The sequence below is a fragment of the Oryza sativa genome, chromosome 3, assembly GCF_034140825.1.
Source record: "Oryza sativa Japonica Group chromosome 3, ASM3414082v1".
NCBI classification, from domain to species: domain Eukaryota; kingdom Viridiplantae; phylum Streptophyta; class Magnoliopsida; order Poales; family Poaceae; genus Oryza; species Oryza sativa.
This window is the reverse complement of record NC_089037.1, coordinates 31,075,117-31,088,172: the sequence shown is the minus strand read 5'-3', so window position 1 is coordinate 31,088,172 and position 13,056 is coordinate 31,075,117. Positions and strand designations below refer to the sequence as shown.

General features: G+C 54.8%; 4 protein-coding genes across 4 annotated transcripts; 1 reads left to right on the top strand and 3 right to left on the bottom strand.

The window, feature by feature from the left end:
- Window positions 1-694: 694 nt before the first annotated feature.
- Window positions 695-1,878, bottom strand: LOC4334034 (uncharacterized). The gene has a single exon (XM_015772691.3). It carries the CDS (start codon window positions 1,749-1,751, stop codon window positions 1,005-1,007), a length of 747 nt encoding a protein of 248 aa, XP_015628177.1. The 5' UTR covers window positions 1,752-1,878; the 3' UTR covers window positions 695-1,004.
- A 3,255-nt stretch (window positions 1,879-5,133) lies between these two features.
- Window positions 5,134-6,802, top strand: LOC4334033 (GEM-like protein 1). The gene is made up of 4 exons (XM_015776041.3): window positions 5,134-5,658; window positions 5,774-5,863; window positions 5,938-6,236; window positions 6,336-6,802. The coding sequence occupies exons 1-4, from the start codon at window positions 5,481-5,483 to the stop codon at window positions 6,510-6,512; spliced, it is 744 nt and encodes a 247-aa protein (XP_015631527.1). The 5' UTR covers window positions 5,134-5,480; the 3' UTR covers window positions 6,513-6,802.
- A 63-nt stretch (window positions 6,803-6,865) lies between these two features.
- Window positions 6,866-8,477, bottom strand: LOC4334032 (uncharacterized). The gene is made up of 2 exons (XM_015776042.3): window positions 8,183-8,477; window positions 6,866-7,934 (listed from the first exon to the last, which is right to left on the bottom strand). The coding sequence occupies exon 2, from the start codon at window positions 7,928-7,930 to the stop codon at window positions 7,301-7,303; it is 630 nt and encodes a 209-aa protein (XP_015631528.1). The 5' UTR covers window positions 7,931-7,934; window positions 8,183-8,477; the 3' UTR covers window positions 6,866-7,300.
- A 3,015-nt stretch (window positions 8,478-11,492) lies between these two features.
- LOC107276918 (syntaxin-111-like) lies at window positions 11,493-12,729 on the bottom strand. The gene has a single exon (XM_015776040.3). The coding sequence runs from the start codon at window positions 12,621-12,623 to the stop codon at window positions 11,688-11,690; it is 936 nt and encodes a 311-aa protein (XP_015631526.1). The 5' UTR covers window positions 12,624-12,729; the 3' UTR covers window positions 11,493-11,687.
- Between the last annotated feature and the right edge of the window lie 327 nt (window positions 12,730-13,056).

Sequence of the window (13,056 nt, the reverse complement as noted above, 5' to 3'; positions counted from 1 at the left end):
TCTACATGGGTATCTATAGCTCTCTAATATATTGTCTCTTTTTTCTCTATATATTATCTCTAGGTTAGTAGATAACTTTGCTCTCTCTATTCATTTAATCTATTTCAAGTAAAACATATACATCCCAGCAATAGACTAGATTAATAGTAAACCGTCTCAATAGTATATCTATATGGGTATTTATAGCTCTCTAATCTATTGTCTCTTTTTTCTCTATATACTATTTCTAGGTTAGTAGATAACTTTGCTCTCTCTATTTATTTAATCTATTTTATCTCTTGTAGAGAGCGTGTAGATAATTATTGTGGTGGGTGCCCGTGTGTTCTTGACTGTCTCGAGTTGGATGGATCTCGCGATCACGTTATTCTGGGCAACAGCACGTCAGGTTGCGGCGCTGATGCGAGAAAAAGATCTCGGATGGACGCAATGGGGCCGGCAGTCCACGTTCGCGCGCATTGATTGTGTCTTCTGCTGCTGTCAGATTCAACTTGATCGCCTGGGATTTTAATGCCGCCGTAACACGGCCCTAATATCTCTCTCCCTGGACTGTCAAAGAAAAGCGGAAAAAGGGAACCGTAAGCTGTTCATCATGCCATTATCAAGGACACCGTAATGATGGATTTCGTAATTGCGACGCCATATGTTGCTTTCAATTGCAACTGAAAAAGCAGGAAGTTGTAACAGATCAAGAAAGTATACTAAAAAAATTTCTCATAAAATTGTTGTCATATGTTGTCATAGTACATGGGGCAATGCCTCGATGACAGGATGAATCGCTCCTCGTTGGAATAATCGAGGTAGCAAATTGCAAATTCGCAACCAATAATCTGTACAAATCCGCATTTGGGAGAAACCGGAACGAAAGAAAACAAAGAAAGAATCTGAATATGTTCTTCCGTTGCAATCTGCACGCTTCGTTTGCTCTTCTTCACAGCAAGAATCGGACGCATCAAGGCCGGTAGCTTTAGTACATTAGTACGCCGCGGCGGCGGCGGCGGCGGTGGCTACCGGCGGCCGGAGAGGCGGTTGAGCCAGGCGTTGCGGAGCTGGAGCTCGAGGGGGTCGCCGAAGCACTGCGCCCTGGCGAGGCAGAAGTGGGTGCAGAGCCCCGCCGGGGAGCGGACGCGGCAGGTGTCGAGCACGTAGCACGACGCGCACTCCATCCCGCGGGCCTGCACCACCAGGCCCCACACCTGCCGCGCCGCCTCGGCGGCGCCGGCGCCGGCGGACGCGCCGCCCTCCTCGACCGCCGCGGCGATCTGCTCGACCAGTATGATTCCGTCGGGACGCCGCATCCCGCCCGGGCCCCACCGCCGCCGCACGTCGGGCCAGCTCTCCGCCGACGCCGTCTCCCGCCGCACCGTCACGCGCCCCGCGCCTCCCCGCCCGCTGCCGCCGTCGTCGTCGTTGAACAGGTGCACCAGGAACGGCGCCTCCCCGATGTGCCGCACGATCTCTGCGATCGACTCCCTCATCCACCCCTCCACCCTCTCCTCCCCAACCTTCTCCACCACCTCCTCCTCCTCCCCACCAAACACGCCTCCGAAGAACCCCAACCCCCGCTCCTCCTCCCGCCGGAGCTGCAGCCCTCGGGGCACCTCCGCCACCGCCGCCGCGCGGAGCCGCACCGAAACCCGCCGCGGCGCGCTCACGAACGACGCCGGCATCCGCACCCTCGCCACCGACGACGTCGACGCCGCCGCGGGGCAGTACCCCCTCACGGGTGGTGCCGCCACCGCCGCCGCCGCCATCCGCCGATCGAACCGCCGCGAACGCCTAGACAAATCTCCGAGACAACGCCGGATTGGTGGTGGCGATGGCAACTAATCAACCAGAGCGAGAGCGCACGGGTTCGGTTCGCGGCGAGGCGCGGGTTGCGCCGGCGGCGAACGGGTGGTGCGCGTACAAATAGGTTTGATGAGAAAAGAGGATGGAGAAGGGGAAGCCTACACGAAAGAGGATTCGTAGCCGTAACGACTCGCGTGCGTGCGTGGCGTTCTACGTGGAGCAAATTTCTGGATCCCGTGCGGCGAGGGGGGCATCCGTTGCCGTCCGTGCGGGGGGATCGGAGGGATATGAGCGGTGGAGTCGCGTGTGCGGTGTTGCGTGCGGAGGAGGGAGCGTGGGTACGCGTCGGCGAGCGCGTCGAGGCACGCTCCGGCACGCGGCGGGCGGGAGGCGGGAAGGAGGTTTGCCTCGCGGGGGTGGGGTGCCACGTCGGATACGGACGCCAGGTCAGCACGCGGCGACACGTCGGACTCGGAGAGACCCGACCTTTTCTTTTTCTTTTTGATTTTTTTTTGGGGGGTTTGTTGACTGGTGACGGGTGGTGTGGGCCTGGGCCCTGGAGTGAATGTTTCGGACTTGGGAGTTGGCGTGGCCGACCGTGCGGGTCTCGTTTTGCTCGTGATGCTGGTGCGACCAAGTCGAGTAGCTTGGGTACACGGGGACGACGTGACGAGCGTGCGTGAAAAATCTAAAGACTCAATTCGATTTGTATCTGAAGAATTTGTATGAAGCGAACTGCGAAGAATGTTCGAGAAGCACAATATTTTCATACTTTCATGTGCATGAACATCTCCTAACATGACACTGAAAATTCATAGGGCTAGTTTGGATTACTATCTCTATTGAAACCTTACGTTTGCCACAAATTTAGCTTTGCTCGTGAACTTGTCACTTATGGGCATATTTTGCTTCAACCCAAATGAACATTTTTAACTTAAACCTACCAAAGTTGTGGAATTGCTCTAGCCTTGACAAGCTTTTACAAGATGGAGTAGGCTTTATTTTGCATTGTTATCAAATATATGTCAAAGAATTCGGTAATATTTTTTTAGTTGCAAATCAAACATGTGGCATATTTTTTGGCATGGTTAGATTGGGCTAAACATATCGTACAGAAGAACTAGATAAACGGCAAAGTAGTTGTAGGTTCACTCGGGTGTTTTTTTTATTGCACGGCAAACCCATATGCGTGCGCACTACTACGCACATAACACCACACTCAACCCCCCCCCCCCCCCACACACACACAAACAAATGCATTTCTCAACATATGCTCTAAGAGACGAAACCAACAATTCATCCCTGATATCACAACATTCCTGTTGAAAGCACATCTACGCATGGACAATATTCGTAGGCAACAGGATCAACCTTGGTGGGTGTAATTATGCACTCACGACTCCTCTGTCACGTTATTCCTAAAATTTGGGCAACGCTAAACACAAGTTTGGAAGTAACTAAAATCAAATAAACCACTTTGGCAAAAAAAAAATTGAAAGCACCATTCGTGGGCCACATAAGCCAAAGAAAAACCAAAATTTGAATTTTCGAATTTAATTTTAAGGTATTTTTAATGTAATTTCTTTTTAACGTTGGCTTTTAAGTTGCTGTCGAGGGAAGTCCCTCAATACCGGGAGGTCGTGAGACCCCCCTTTCGTGAGTTCGGCCGGGGGAAGAAGCTCGCCTCTTAGAAATCGCGTGTCCGCCCCTAAGGCTACTAGCTAGCTTGCACACAATCGGATTAAACAGGTTCGGACCGCTGTGGAGCGTAATACCCTACTCCTGTGTTTGAGATTATGTTTAAGAGTTACAAGGGTTCCTTAACTCCGGAGAGCTTTCTCCCCTTCTTCTCCTAGAGTTCAGGTTTTCTGGGAGTCGTCCTCTTGCTCGGTGGGCAAGGTCCTCCTTTTATAGTTCAAGGGGATACCACATGCACCGCCTCTACCTATCCTTCCCTGCGAGGGGGACCCACCTTACCTTGACCGGGCCACGATCCGTGCCTTCGCTCGGAAGCTAAGCAGCAGCCCATCCTTGAGTGGGACCCAGCGCCACCCCCCGCCTGACACGGGGGACAGCCCTGTCATTCCCTCACAAATGGATGAAGACTTGTGGTGGTCCATTTCTCATGGAGGGAACCCTGAATGACGCCCTGATGGGACGGGTCATACCTACTTCCACTCCGCCTGTTACAGAGGCGACGTGGGGGCACGGCCGCCCGTTCAATCGGATGGGCCGGTCACAGACTGGTCACGTTCGATTGATGTGGGTCAGCTAGGCGGCACCGCACGTCTGCCCTTACCGCATTAAATGCGACGAGGGACAGTTGGGGCGCTGCACATTGATGGTTGTTCAGCCTGGGCCCCCTTCCTGCTCCCTCCCCCCCCCCCGCCACATGGCAGTTGGGCGAGGGCCTCGGGGCGAGGCAGCAGGAGAGCCCGAGGGGCACGACGTGGCACCCCGAGGCCCCCCCAGCCGCTTCTGTGACTCGCGAGGCGCGGGAGTAGGGCCAGGCTGTAGAGCCACGCGGCTGGATGGAAAGGTAACTTTCCCCCACTTCACATACCCCGGGCCAATATCTCCGACAGTTGCTACGAACAAATATATAAAAGTTGTATCCATAAATTAATTTTTATTCCCTAATAAGCCGTTTTGTCTTATTAGGTAATATGGGCAGCCGATTAAAAAAACTCTGAATATTTTGGGTAATATTAACAATGTCTATGATTCAAACAAACCCTAAGTTTATATTTTTACCTTAAGCACGTTGCATAAGTAAAAAAGGAGCTTAGCATGTGTAGGAAACATTTTACAGTAATTGCTGTCCAAGAAAAAAAATCATTCACATACAAATTTTGGATGAATTGCTATGTGTGCTCATCTCCGGCTCAACGACGTGTACTTTGCATCACAACGTTTTATGTTGCATCAAACAGTGCAACTCACCACGCCACGTCATGCCCCCTACGCCACATACCTGGTCCCTCCCCGTGCGCGTGGGCCTAACCAGAAGGGCGACCCGAGGGGAAGCACACAGATCACGTGGAGCGTGTGCAACCACCAACCGACTTGGTAACATGGCTCCGACCGGAAGATCGAGCGTGTGGGCCCGGATGACAGGCCCAATATCAACACATGGGCCGAACTACAAGAGCCCAACAGATAAAGCCCTTTGGACTTCAACCGAATCGTTGGAACATAAAGGATGCGGCCCATTCGCCCATTTCTGCTTTATTCGAGGATCGTATCCGGTGCCCGCATCTCGAGGTGTATCGGCCGACCAGTGGCCAGTGCGAATCACACGGTTCGCCCTTGATCAGTGAACCAGCCGGCACTTTTCCTTCCTTTGGAAGCCACCACCTCCATCTCCATGGCCCATGGCATCACCGCGTCGGCGCTGCGGCCGGTGTAGACGATGTACGCGGACGCAAAGCCCAAAATATTAGACTTCTGTGGAGTCTCCGCAACATCAACTGCATTTGCCCTTCAATAGTCGAATCCCTTTCCCCTCGCCTCCACGAACAAGCGAAAGTAAACGCGACGGAGAAGAACCTTCCCCACGTTGGGTTGGATTGGTCAAGGCGGCAACGAACCGAAGGAAGGAAGGGAAGCATCTGGGCTACAGGTCCACGCGATCGATTGTTCGATCGATCTCGGATTGATCGCTTTGTGATTGTGATTAATCTCGCGGCGACATGGCGACGTCGTGGGCTGCGCCGCCGCCGGGGTACCCGTACGCGCAGGGTCAGGGCGGCGCCCAGCCGCCGCACCCGCCGCAGTCCACGGCCGTCGCCGTCACTCCGGTCAGCAACGGCGTGGGGAACCCCTACGTGATCGTCACCCCGGCCAGCGCGTCCCCCTCCACCTGCCAGTGTGCGTGTCGAGCTTCCTTTCTCTGATCTCTGCTTTTTTTTTTTTCCTGTGTTTGCACGCGCGAGCTAACGTCTCGTCTCGCTCCGGTGGCCGGCCGGCGGCGGCGACCGTGCAGCACTAAGGAAGGCGCTGGAGCGGTACGGCAGGAAGCTGGAGGACGGCACCCGCAAGGCCGCCGACACCACCGGCAACATCTGGCACCACCGTGCGCACCCACCGATCCCCTCTCTCCCAATCCGTTCGCGCGCGACGCGGGTGACTGATGCGTTGTGCGTGCAGTTCGGACGGCGCCGAACATGGCGGACGCGGCGGTGGCGAGGCTGGCGCAGGGGACGAAGGTGTACGCGGAGGGCGGCCACGACAGGGTGTTCACGCAGGCGTTCGGCGTCGTGCCGGGGGAGCAGCTGCGCAAGGCCTACGCGTGCTACCTCTCCACCTCCTCCGGCCCCGTCATCGGCACGCTCTACATCTCCACGGCCCGCCTCGCCTTCTGCAGTGACAGCCCCATATCCTACCACGCCCCCGCCGTCGCTGTCGCCGGCGCCGCCCCAGCTCACCCTCCTGAGGCCATCTACAAGGCAACTACATTTTTCATAGCTTCAGTTTAGTCAATTTTTCATCTATGGATGTCACCTGTTCGACGAATTGATCACCTGGAAGATTTTGATGATTTGCAGGTAGTGCTTCCCCTGAACCAAGTGAAATCGGTGAACCCATCCGCCAGCATGACGAACAGGGGCGAGAGGTACATCCAGATCATGACGACGGACAACCACGAGTTCTGGTTCATGGGGTTCGTCTCCTACGACAAGGCGCTCAAGAATCTCTACGAAGCCCTGCAGCGCCGTGCGTGATCGTCGCCCACGGCCACCGCAGCTAAGCTTCACTCTGATCCTAATATACATATCTGCCGATTTATATTCCATTGGTGAACTTGTAAGCTTCAGATCTTGCTCTGGAATAAGTGTGACACATCACTAAAACAAAATCTGATGCCGTGTGCCCGCGTGTATGATCTGTAATTCGCTCATCAGTGTAGAATGTGCTGAATTCACTTGTTATTGTAGATTGTGCTGAACTCACTATCCTTTTTATAATGTACTGAATTACCTGAACATAGATAAAACTGAGCATTAATCGCTAATCATTGTAGAACACTGATTATCTGAGCACACATAAAACTAGCTGAATTTCATGGCGCAGTTACTGGCTAGATGCTGATACATGTTCTCATTTGAAAATAGTCATGTCTGTTATACAACTCCTGTGCTTCCTCACATCAGTCTCTGCTCTAACATTTTACAGAGCTGTGACTCCCGAATTCCGCATACAAACCGCAACCTTGCAACAGCATAGAGAACCCGCTGTTTAATTTCCGCCAAAAATATACTGCAAGAACAAGGGAATATTACCAGTACAATATATGGCTCAGCTGAACCATATCGAGTAGCTAGCGTCTCACGATTGGCAACAACAATAGATAGGAAAAACTGTTGTTGGCGACGGCGCGTCGTCGGTGTTGTTCTTCTGTAGAGTTCAGCATGGGATATGGTTACTGGGTTTACGGCGGAGCTATACTTGGATATAGTCCGGCGAGCCGCCGGCGGCGGACGGCGCTAATGTGCTGTGTGTGTGTGTGGAACTATTGGTGCGGGTGGGCGATGGTCTGGTCGAAGGAGTCGACGCGGTTCTTGAGCATGGCGAGCTTGCCCTTGACGCTGAGGTCGATGACGTGGGACTCGCCGGGGCCGTAGCAGACGACGAAGCCGGCGATCAGCGACGGGTCGACGACGTTCTCGATGGTGAGGCTCGCGAACCCGGTGATCCGGCGCATCTTGCGGGCGATGAGCTCGGTCTGGCGCGCGTCGAGCTCCACGGCGGACGACACCACCACCCGCAGCGCGTGCAGCGGCGGCGGCGGCGGCGCGACGTCCGCGCCGCCGCCCTGGTCGGCCGCCACGGCAGCGTTCCTGTCCAGGAGCGACCGCAGGAAGTCGAGCGTCAGCGGCTGGAACGGCGCCAGCGCGGCGGCGGCGGCGGCGTCCGCCGGCTCGTCGTGCTCGACGCCGACGTAGCTGCTTGGCCGGCGCAGCGTCTGCGCCTGCCACCGCGGGGACTGCCCGGCGTGCGCCCGCCCCACGGCGGCGGCCGTGCTCTGCTGCGTCGACAGGCCGTCGAAGCGGACTGACGCCGGCATCAGCTGGCCGGTCTCCCTTGCCGCCGGGAACGCCGGGTGGCCGCCAGGGTTGATCGGCTGGTTCAAGATGTTCATCGCCCTGCATCAACCAACACCATATAGTCATTCACCAACCCATTGCTGCCTACAACTGACGTCAACTAACCAACTATACGAATTATAGTAGCACAAATTCCAACATCAAAGCTAAGCAACAACAATTGGATGCACGATTTCTCTCTAAGCCAAATAAATTGGATACAACAGATGAACAGCTGCTCTCACTATCCCTCACACGGTGAAAAAGAGAAGGGCAGGAGCATAATCACAGTAAAACCAAGTTCTAACCTGTCTCTGCGAGAGCTCAGCTCAGCTCAACCTCGGCTCGAATTGGGGGAGAAACCAACAAGAAGGGGAGTGTGTGTGAGGTGTATGTCAGGATGTTGTGATTTGTGAAGCGGAGAAGTACCACGGCTACGTATGTATCGTGGTTAGCTAGGTGAGGCGCGGAGAGGCCCAGTGCGGGGATAAGGTAGTAGCAGTAGGAGGAGGTAGAGAAGGGGGGAAGAGGGGAGGGGAGAGAATTTGGCGTGCACACGATGCGGCCGTGGCAGCCGCACACGCCCCATCCGGGAAAATCTGCGCGCCGCGCCGCGCCCAATCCCATGTGGTCACTCGCTCGCTCTCGATCTGGACCGGGCCCCCGCCCGGCGCGACGGGCGCGACGAGCCGTCACGTTTTCGCGCGGCCACGGTCGATTCTGCCGTCCCAGAATAATATCGCTCGTTCGATTCTGGGACGCGATTCGTAGCAGCCGCGGCCGTATTGTTTTTCACGGACGCGAGAGCGTCATGTATTCACGTGTCTACCACATGCTCATGACTCGCGCCGTGGAGCACACGAGTGGTTGTTGGATACTGTGGTCGGCAAACAATTGGCCACGACCTTTGTGTAGGCTATTTGCAGCCGCTTTGGTCAAGACACTGGTAACACGTGGTGTACGATGCAGGTTTGAGGCTTTGAGCTCAGCATTATCACGACTGGCTAATCCGCTAATGTGCTTTTAGCGCAAGATCGTTGCTAAAACGGGATCATGGTCTATTGATCTTCCATCTCTCCTTGTGCAAACGGTTTGCAACTTTTGCATCAGCTCATGATCTTCCATCTCTCCTGGGAGCTAGGATCAAGGCACTCTTCGAACTGAAGATGATCATCGGAAGCTGAGAGCCATCACTCCATCAGCCATGCCTAGCTGATGCGCACTGCTTGTGAGCCACCACGCAGCAAACAAAGCAGCCATAGGTTCTGTTGGGGAGCTTTAAATTCTAAGAAACAGTTGTTTAGTAACCAGCTTCTGAAAATCTAGAAAAGCTCTGAAACCCAGCTTCTAGCTTCTTAGTTCATTATTCAGAATATGTAACTACAGATTCTGAGAAGCTGTGAACTGTTTAGGGGCATAGACTACGGTTCGACTGCAAGGAGCGCTACCTTGCAGACAAACAAGCACTACACCTACAAAAGATCAGCCAGAGGATGATGACGACAGTTTTACTAAGCCAAAGTTGTCCAAAAGCACATGAGATGTTTTATGCTACTCAACGATTTAGGGGGTGTTTGGAAGAGGGGGGCTAAATCAAAACCATAAGTTACTTATGGTCAGCATTTTTTGCGTTCTCCTCCCGCGTGACGCACACCTACTGTTACCAGTGGTTTCATCTCGATAAAAAAGGTAGAGTACTTTACCACCAGCCAGTCACCAGCTGTGAGCCTGTGACATGGTTGGCTCTTTTGCTAGCTGCTGTCCCGAATTTTTCCCCTCTGTCGTCTTCGTCCGTCGGTGTCTCCTGCTGTCGTGTTCGTTCTTCAGATAAGTACGTTACGAACTTCCAAAGATGTGTGTTAGGCTGGGTCGGGCCGTGAGGAACCCCAACTAGTCTGGGCCTTTCTCAGGGCAAAATTTAAAGGAAAAAGTATACTTTGACTCCCTTAACTATCGCCCGAGTATGATTCATGTCCTCCAACCACAAAATCGGGTATATCGACTCCTCTAACCATTAAAACCGGTGCAAACAATACCCCTTGGTGGTTTTAGCTGACATGACACCTACGTGGCGGTCTTTATCGTACGTGGCGCTTACGTGATATTAGAATAAAAATAAAAATAAAAAATATGTGGGACCATATATCATTCACACAAAGTACTGTGCGACCAGGACGCTGCGGGGAGGAGGCGATCGTCAGCAGCAGCTAGCCAAGGACGCTGCTGCGACGGTGCAGCCGCGGACGGGGGCCCCGCTCGGGCGGCTCTTCCTCGAGGAGTCCCGTGGCTCGTTTGATAGGTGGTCCACGTCCACGTCGTCGTCGTCTTCCGCGGTGGCGTCCGACGAGAGCGGCTTGGACCGCGGCGCGCCGCCGGAGAGCTACTGTCTCTGGAAATTCAATGGGTTCCATGGCGCGGTGGCGCCGCATTGTTGGAAATTCAATGGAACGAAACTATAACCTGAGACTCTCGATCGAACACACATCGTGCACAATATTTCACGTCTGGCAAAACCGGATGACGAACAGAAAAGAGGCTGCTTGTGCTGCAAATGCCACCGCAGCTTTTCGGGTTTTCTTCTCCTTTTATTGACGCGATTACAGACGCAATATGCGCGCTCCATACGCCACTACATCGCGTGCCATCCCACACGAACCGGCGATACAGGCGAGCGACCCGTACAGAAAGAAAAATGCTCCACGCGCATCAGCCAGCTCGTCGTCGGCCGCAGCCACAGCGACGGCAAGGAGAAGTTCCTGTTCCTCCCCATCCCGCCGCCCAGCAACAAGGAGCGACGTCGATCACTTCACGCCCAAACCCAAACCACCCAAGCCACAGGACGATGCAGTCGGAGTGGTACACGTGCTTGCACGGCATCTGCCGCGCGGCCTCCCCGAGCTCGAAGTCCTCCTTGCAGACGGGGCACTGCGAGCCGTCAGACAGGTGCGCTCGATCCGGTGATCTGCACCGTCAGAAGCGAGTCGATGGCCGACGACGGCGCGGGCGCTGGCCCCGGCCGGTCGTTCTGGGTTAGCCCCCGACGGCGCTGCCCCTACCACCAGATGCGCCGCCCCTGAGAAGGTCTGGGGAGAGAGAGAGAGAGGAGTAAGGGAGAGAGTGTGGGGAGGAAGAAGGGAAGGAGAGGGAGGATGACATGTGGGTCTCACAATATTTTATTTGTACCAATGACATATGGGTCCTATATTTTTTTTATGTTTGTTTTTTTCTAATACCACGTAAGCGTCACATAGGATAAAGACTCGGTCAAGACCACCACATAGTCGCCACGTCAGCCAAAACCACCTCTAAAACCACCGAGGGACATTGTTTGCATTGGTTTTAATAGTTGGAGGAGTCGATATACTCGGTTTTGTGGTTGGAGGAGATGAATCAGGCGATAGTTGAGGGAGTAAAAGTATACTTTTTCCAAATTTAAAAGCCCATGGAGAGATTTTTCTTTTCTCTTTGGGCCTTCACCAACGGTTAATTAATTCGAGAGTGCAACGGTAACAGCACGAATTCGTGTATCACCCTGCGAAACCAAATCCCAAATGCAGCAAGTCTGATCCCAAATTCAGACTGCTAGGTAAAATGCACTGCAATTTGACGGAACAAATATACGGGTGTAGAGTATTTTATATGATCATCAGCTAAATCCTGATTGATACAGAAACATTCGGCCAGAAATTAACGAACGAATCGAGAACACGAAAGCGAAAAAAAAACCGGAATTGAGACACAACTGCATAGTGTCTGGATCAATTGATCGAACCCTTTCTGAACAACATGAGCTGCTTCTCCTCGGCCGCGCGCTCACGATCTCTTGAAGCTGGTGGCGATGGGCACGATGACGAGGAGGACGAGGAGCAGCAGGATGATGATGCCGATGCAGAGCCACTTGCGGCTGCTGCGCTGGTGCTCGCGGGCCTTGCGTAGCTCCTTGTTGCCGCCCTGGACGTAGGTGGTGGCGCTGTTGACGTGGCGCTCGATGTCGTCGAGCTGCTCCCCCTGGGACTCCACCACCACGGCCATGTCGAGGAACACCTGGTGGAGCTCCAGGAGGCTGCGCTCCACCTCGCGGGCGGCGTCGTGGCGGTCCTGGATCTCGTGCACCGTGGCCAGCACCGCGCCCTTGCCGTGCTCCGCCACGGCGGCGCACAGGAGCTCCTCGCTGCGTCCCTCGGAGATGATGCGCTCGATCACCTCCTCCTCGGGGACCTCGCCGGTGAGGGTGTAGTAGCGGCGCTCGACGGTGTCCTTGTACTCGGACATGATCCGCTGCCGCAGGGCCTGGAAGTCGAGCATGAGGTCCTTGAGCTTCTTCCGGAGCGCGGCGGTGAGCGCGGTGCGGGTGCGGTCGAGCGGGGTGCCCTCGCGGCAGCCCGCGGAGAGCCTGCGCTGCGCCGCGTTGGCGCGGTCCATGGCCTCGAGCCTGGCGCGGATGTCGCGCGCGCGGCGGAGCACGGCGATGATGTCGGCGTTGACGCGGCCGCGGAGCGCGCGGAGGGCGTCGGGCTGGTGCAGCGACTTGCCCTCCTCGTTGGCGGCGTTGAGCCTCGCCAGCGCGTCGCGGATGGCGGCCATCTCCTCCTCCACCGCCTCCGTCTCCTGGAAGAACCCCTTGAGGCGCTCGTCGGTGACGCCCACCTCGGGGAGCTCCACGCCATCCCCGCCCGCCTCCAGGTCCTTCATCGCCGCCTTCTTCAGGTCGACGTAGCTCATGAACGACTTGGTCATGAGGTCGTTCATGGCGGCGAATCTCGTGGAGATCTCTCCCTCTCTCTCGCTTCTCTAGGGTTTGGTGGTGAGGCGAAGGCGAAGGCGAAGGGGATCTGGTGATCTGTGAGGAGAGATTGGCTTTGGGGAGAGGAGAGGGGAGGTTTTAAAGGTCGCCGCGGGTCAACGAGGGAGGAGCGGGAGAAGGGGAATAGAGCCGTTGGGTAGGGTGGCGGTCGGGAGCCTGTAACGGCTATGAGATTTTTTCCATTTTGTTTTTCGCTTGCAACGGCTACAATGGAGGATAACTCTCCTTCACAACGGGGGATATTTTGATTTTTTTTTGAGGTAAATGAGATAATGGGATTTGATGCAGAGAACAATTAAAATCTGGTTGGTTTTTAATAACTTTTTTGGAGGAAAAACGAAGTAACATCAGTTCCACGCAGAAGTGTTGTTGGGTCTG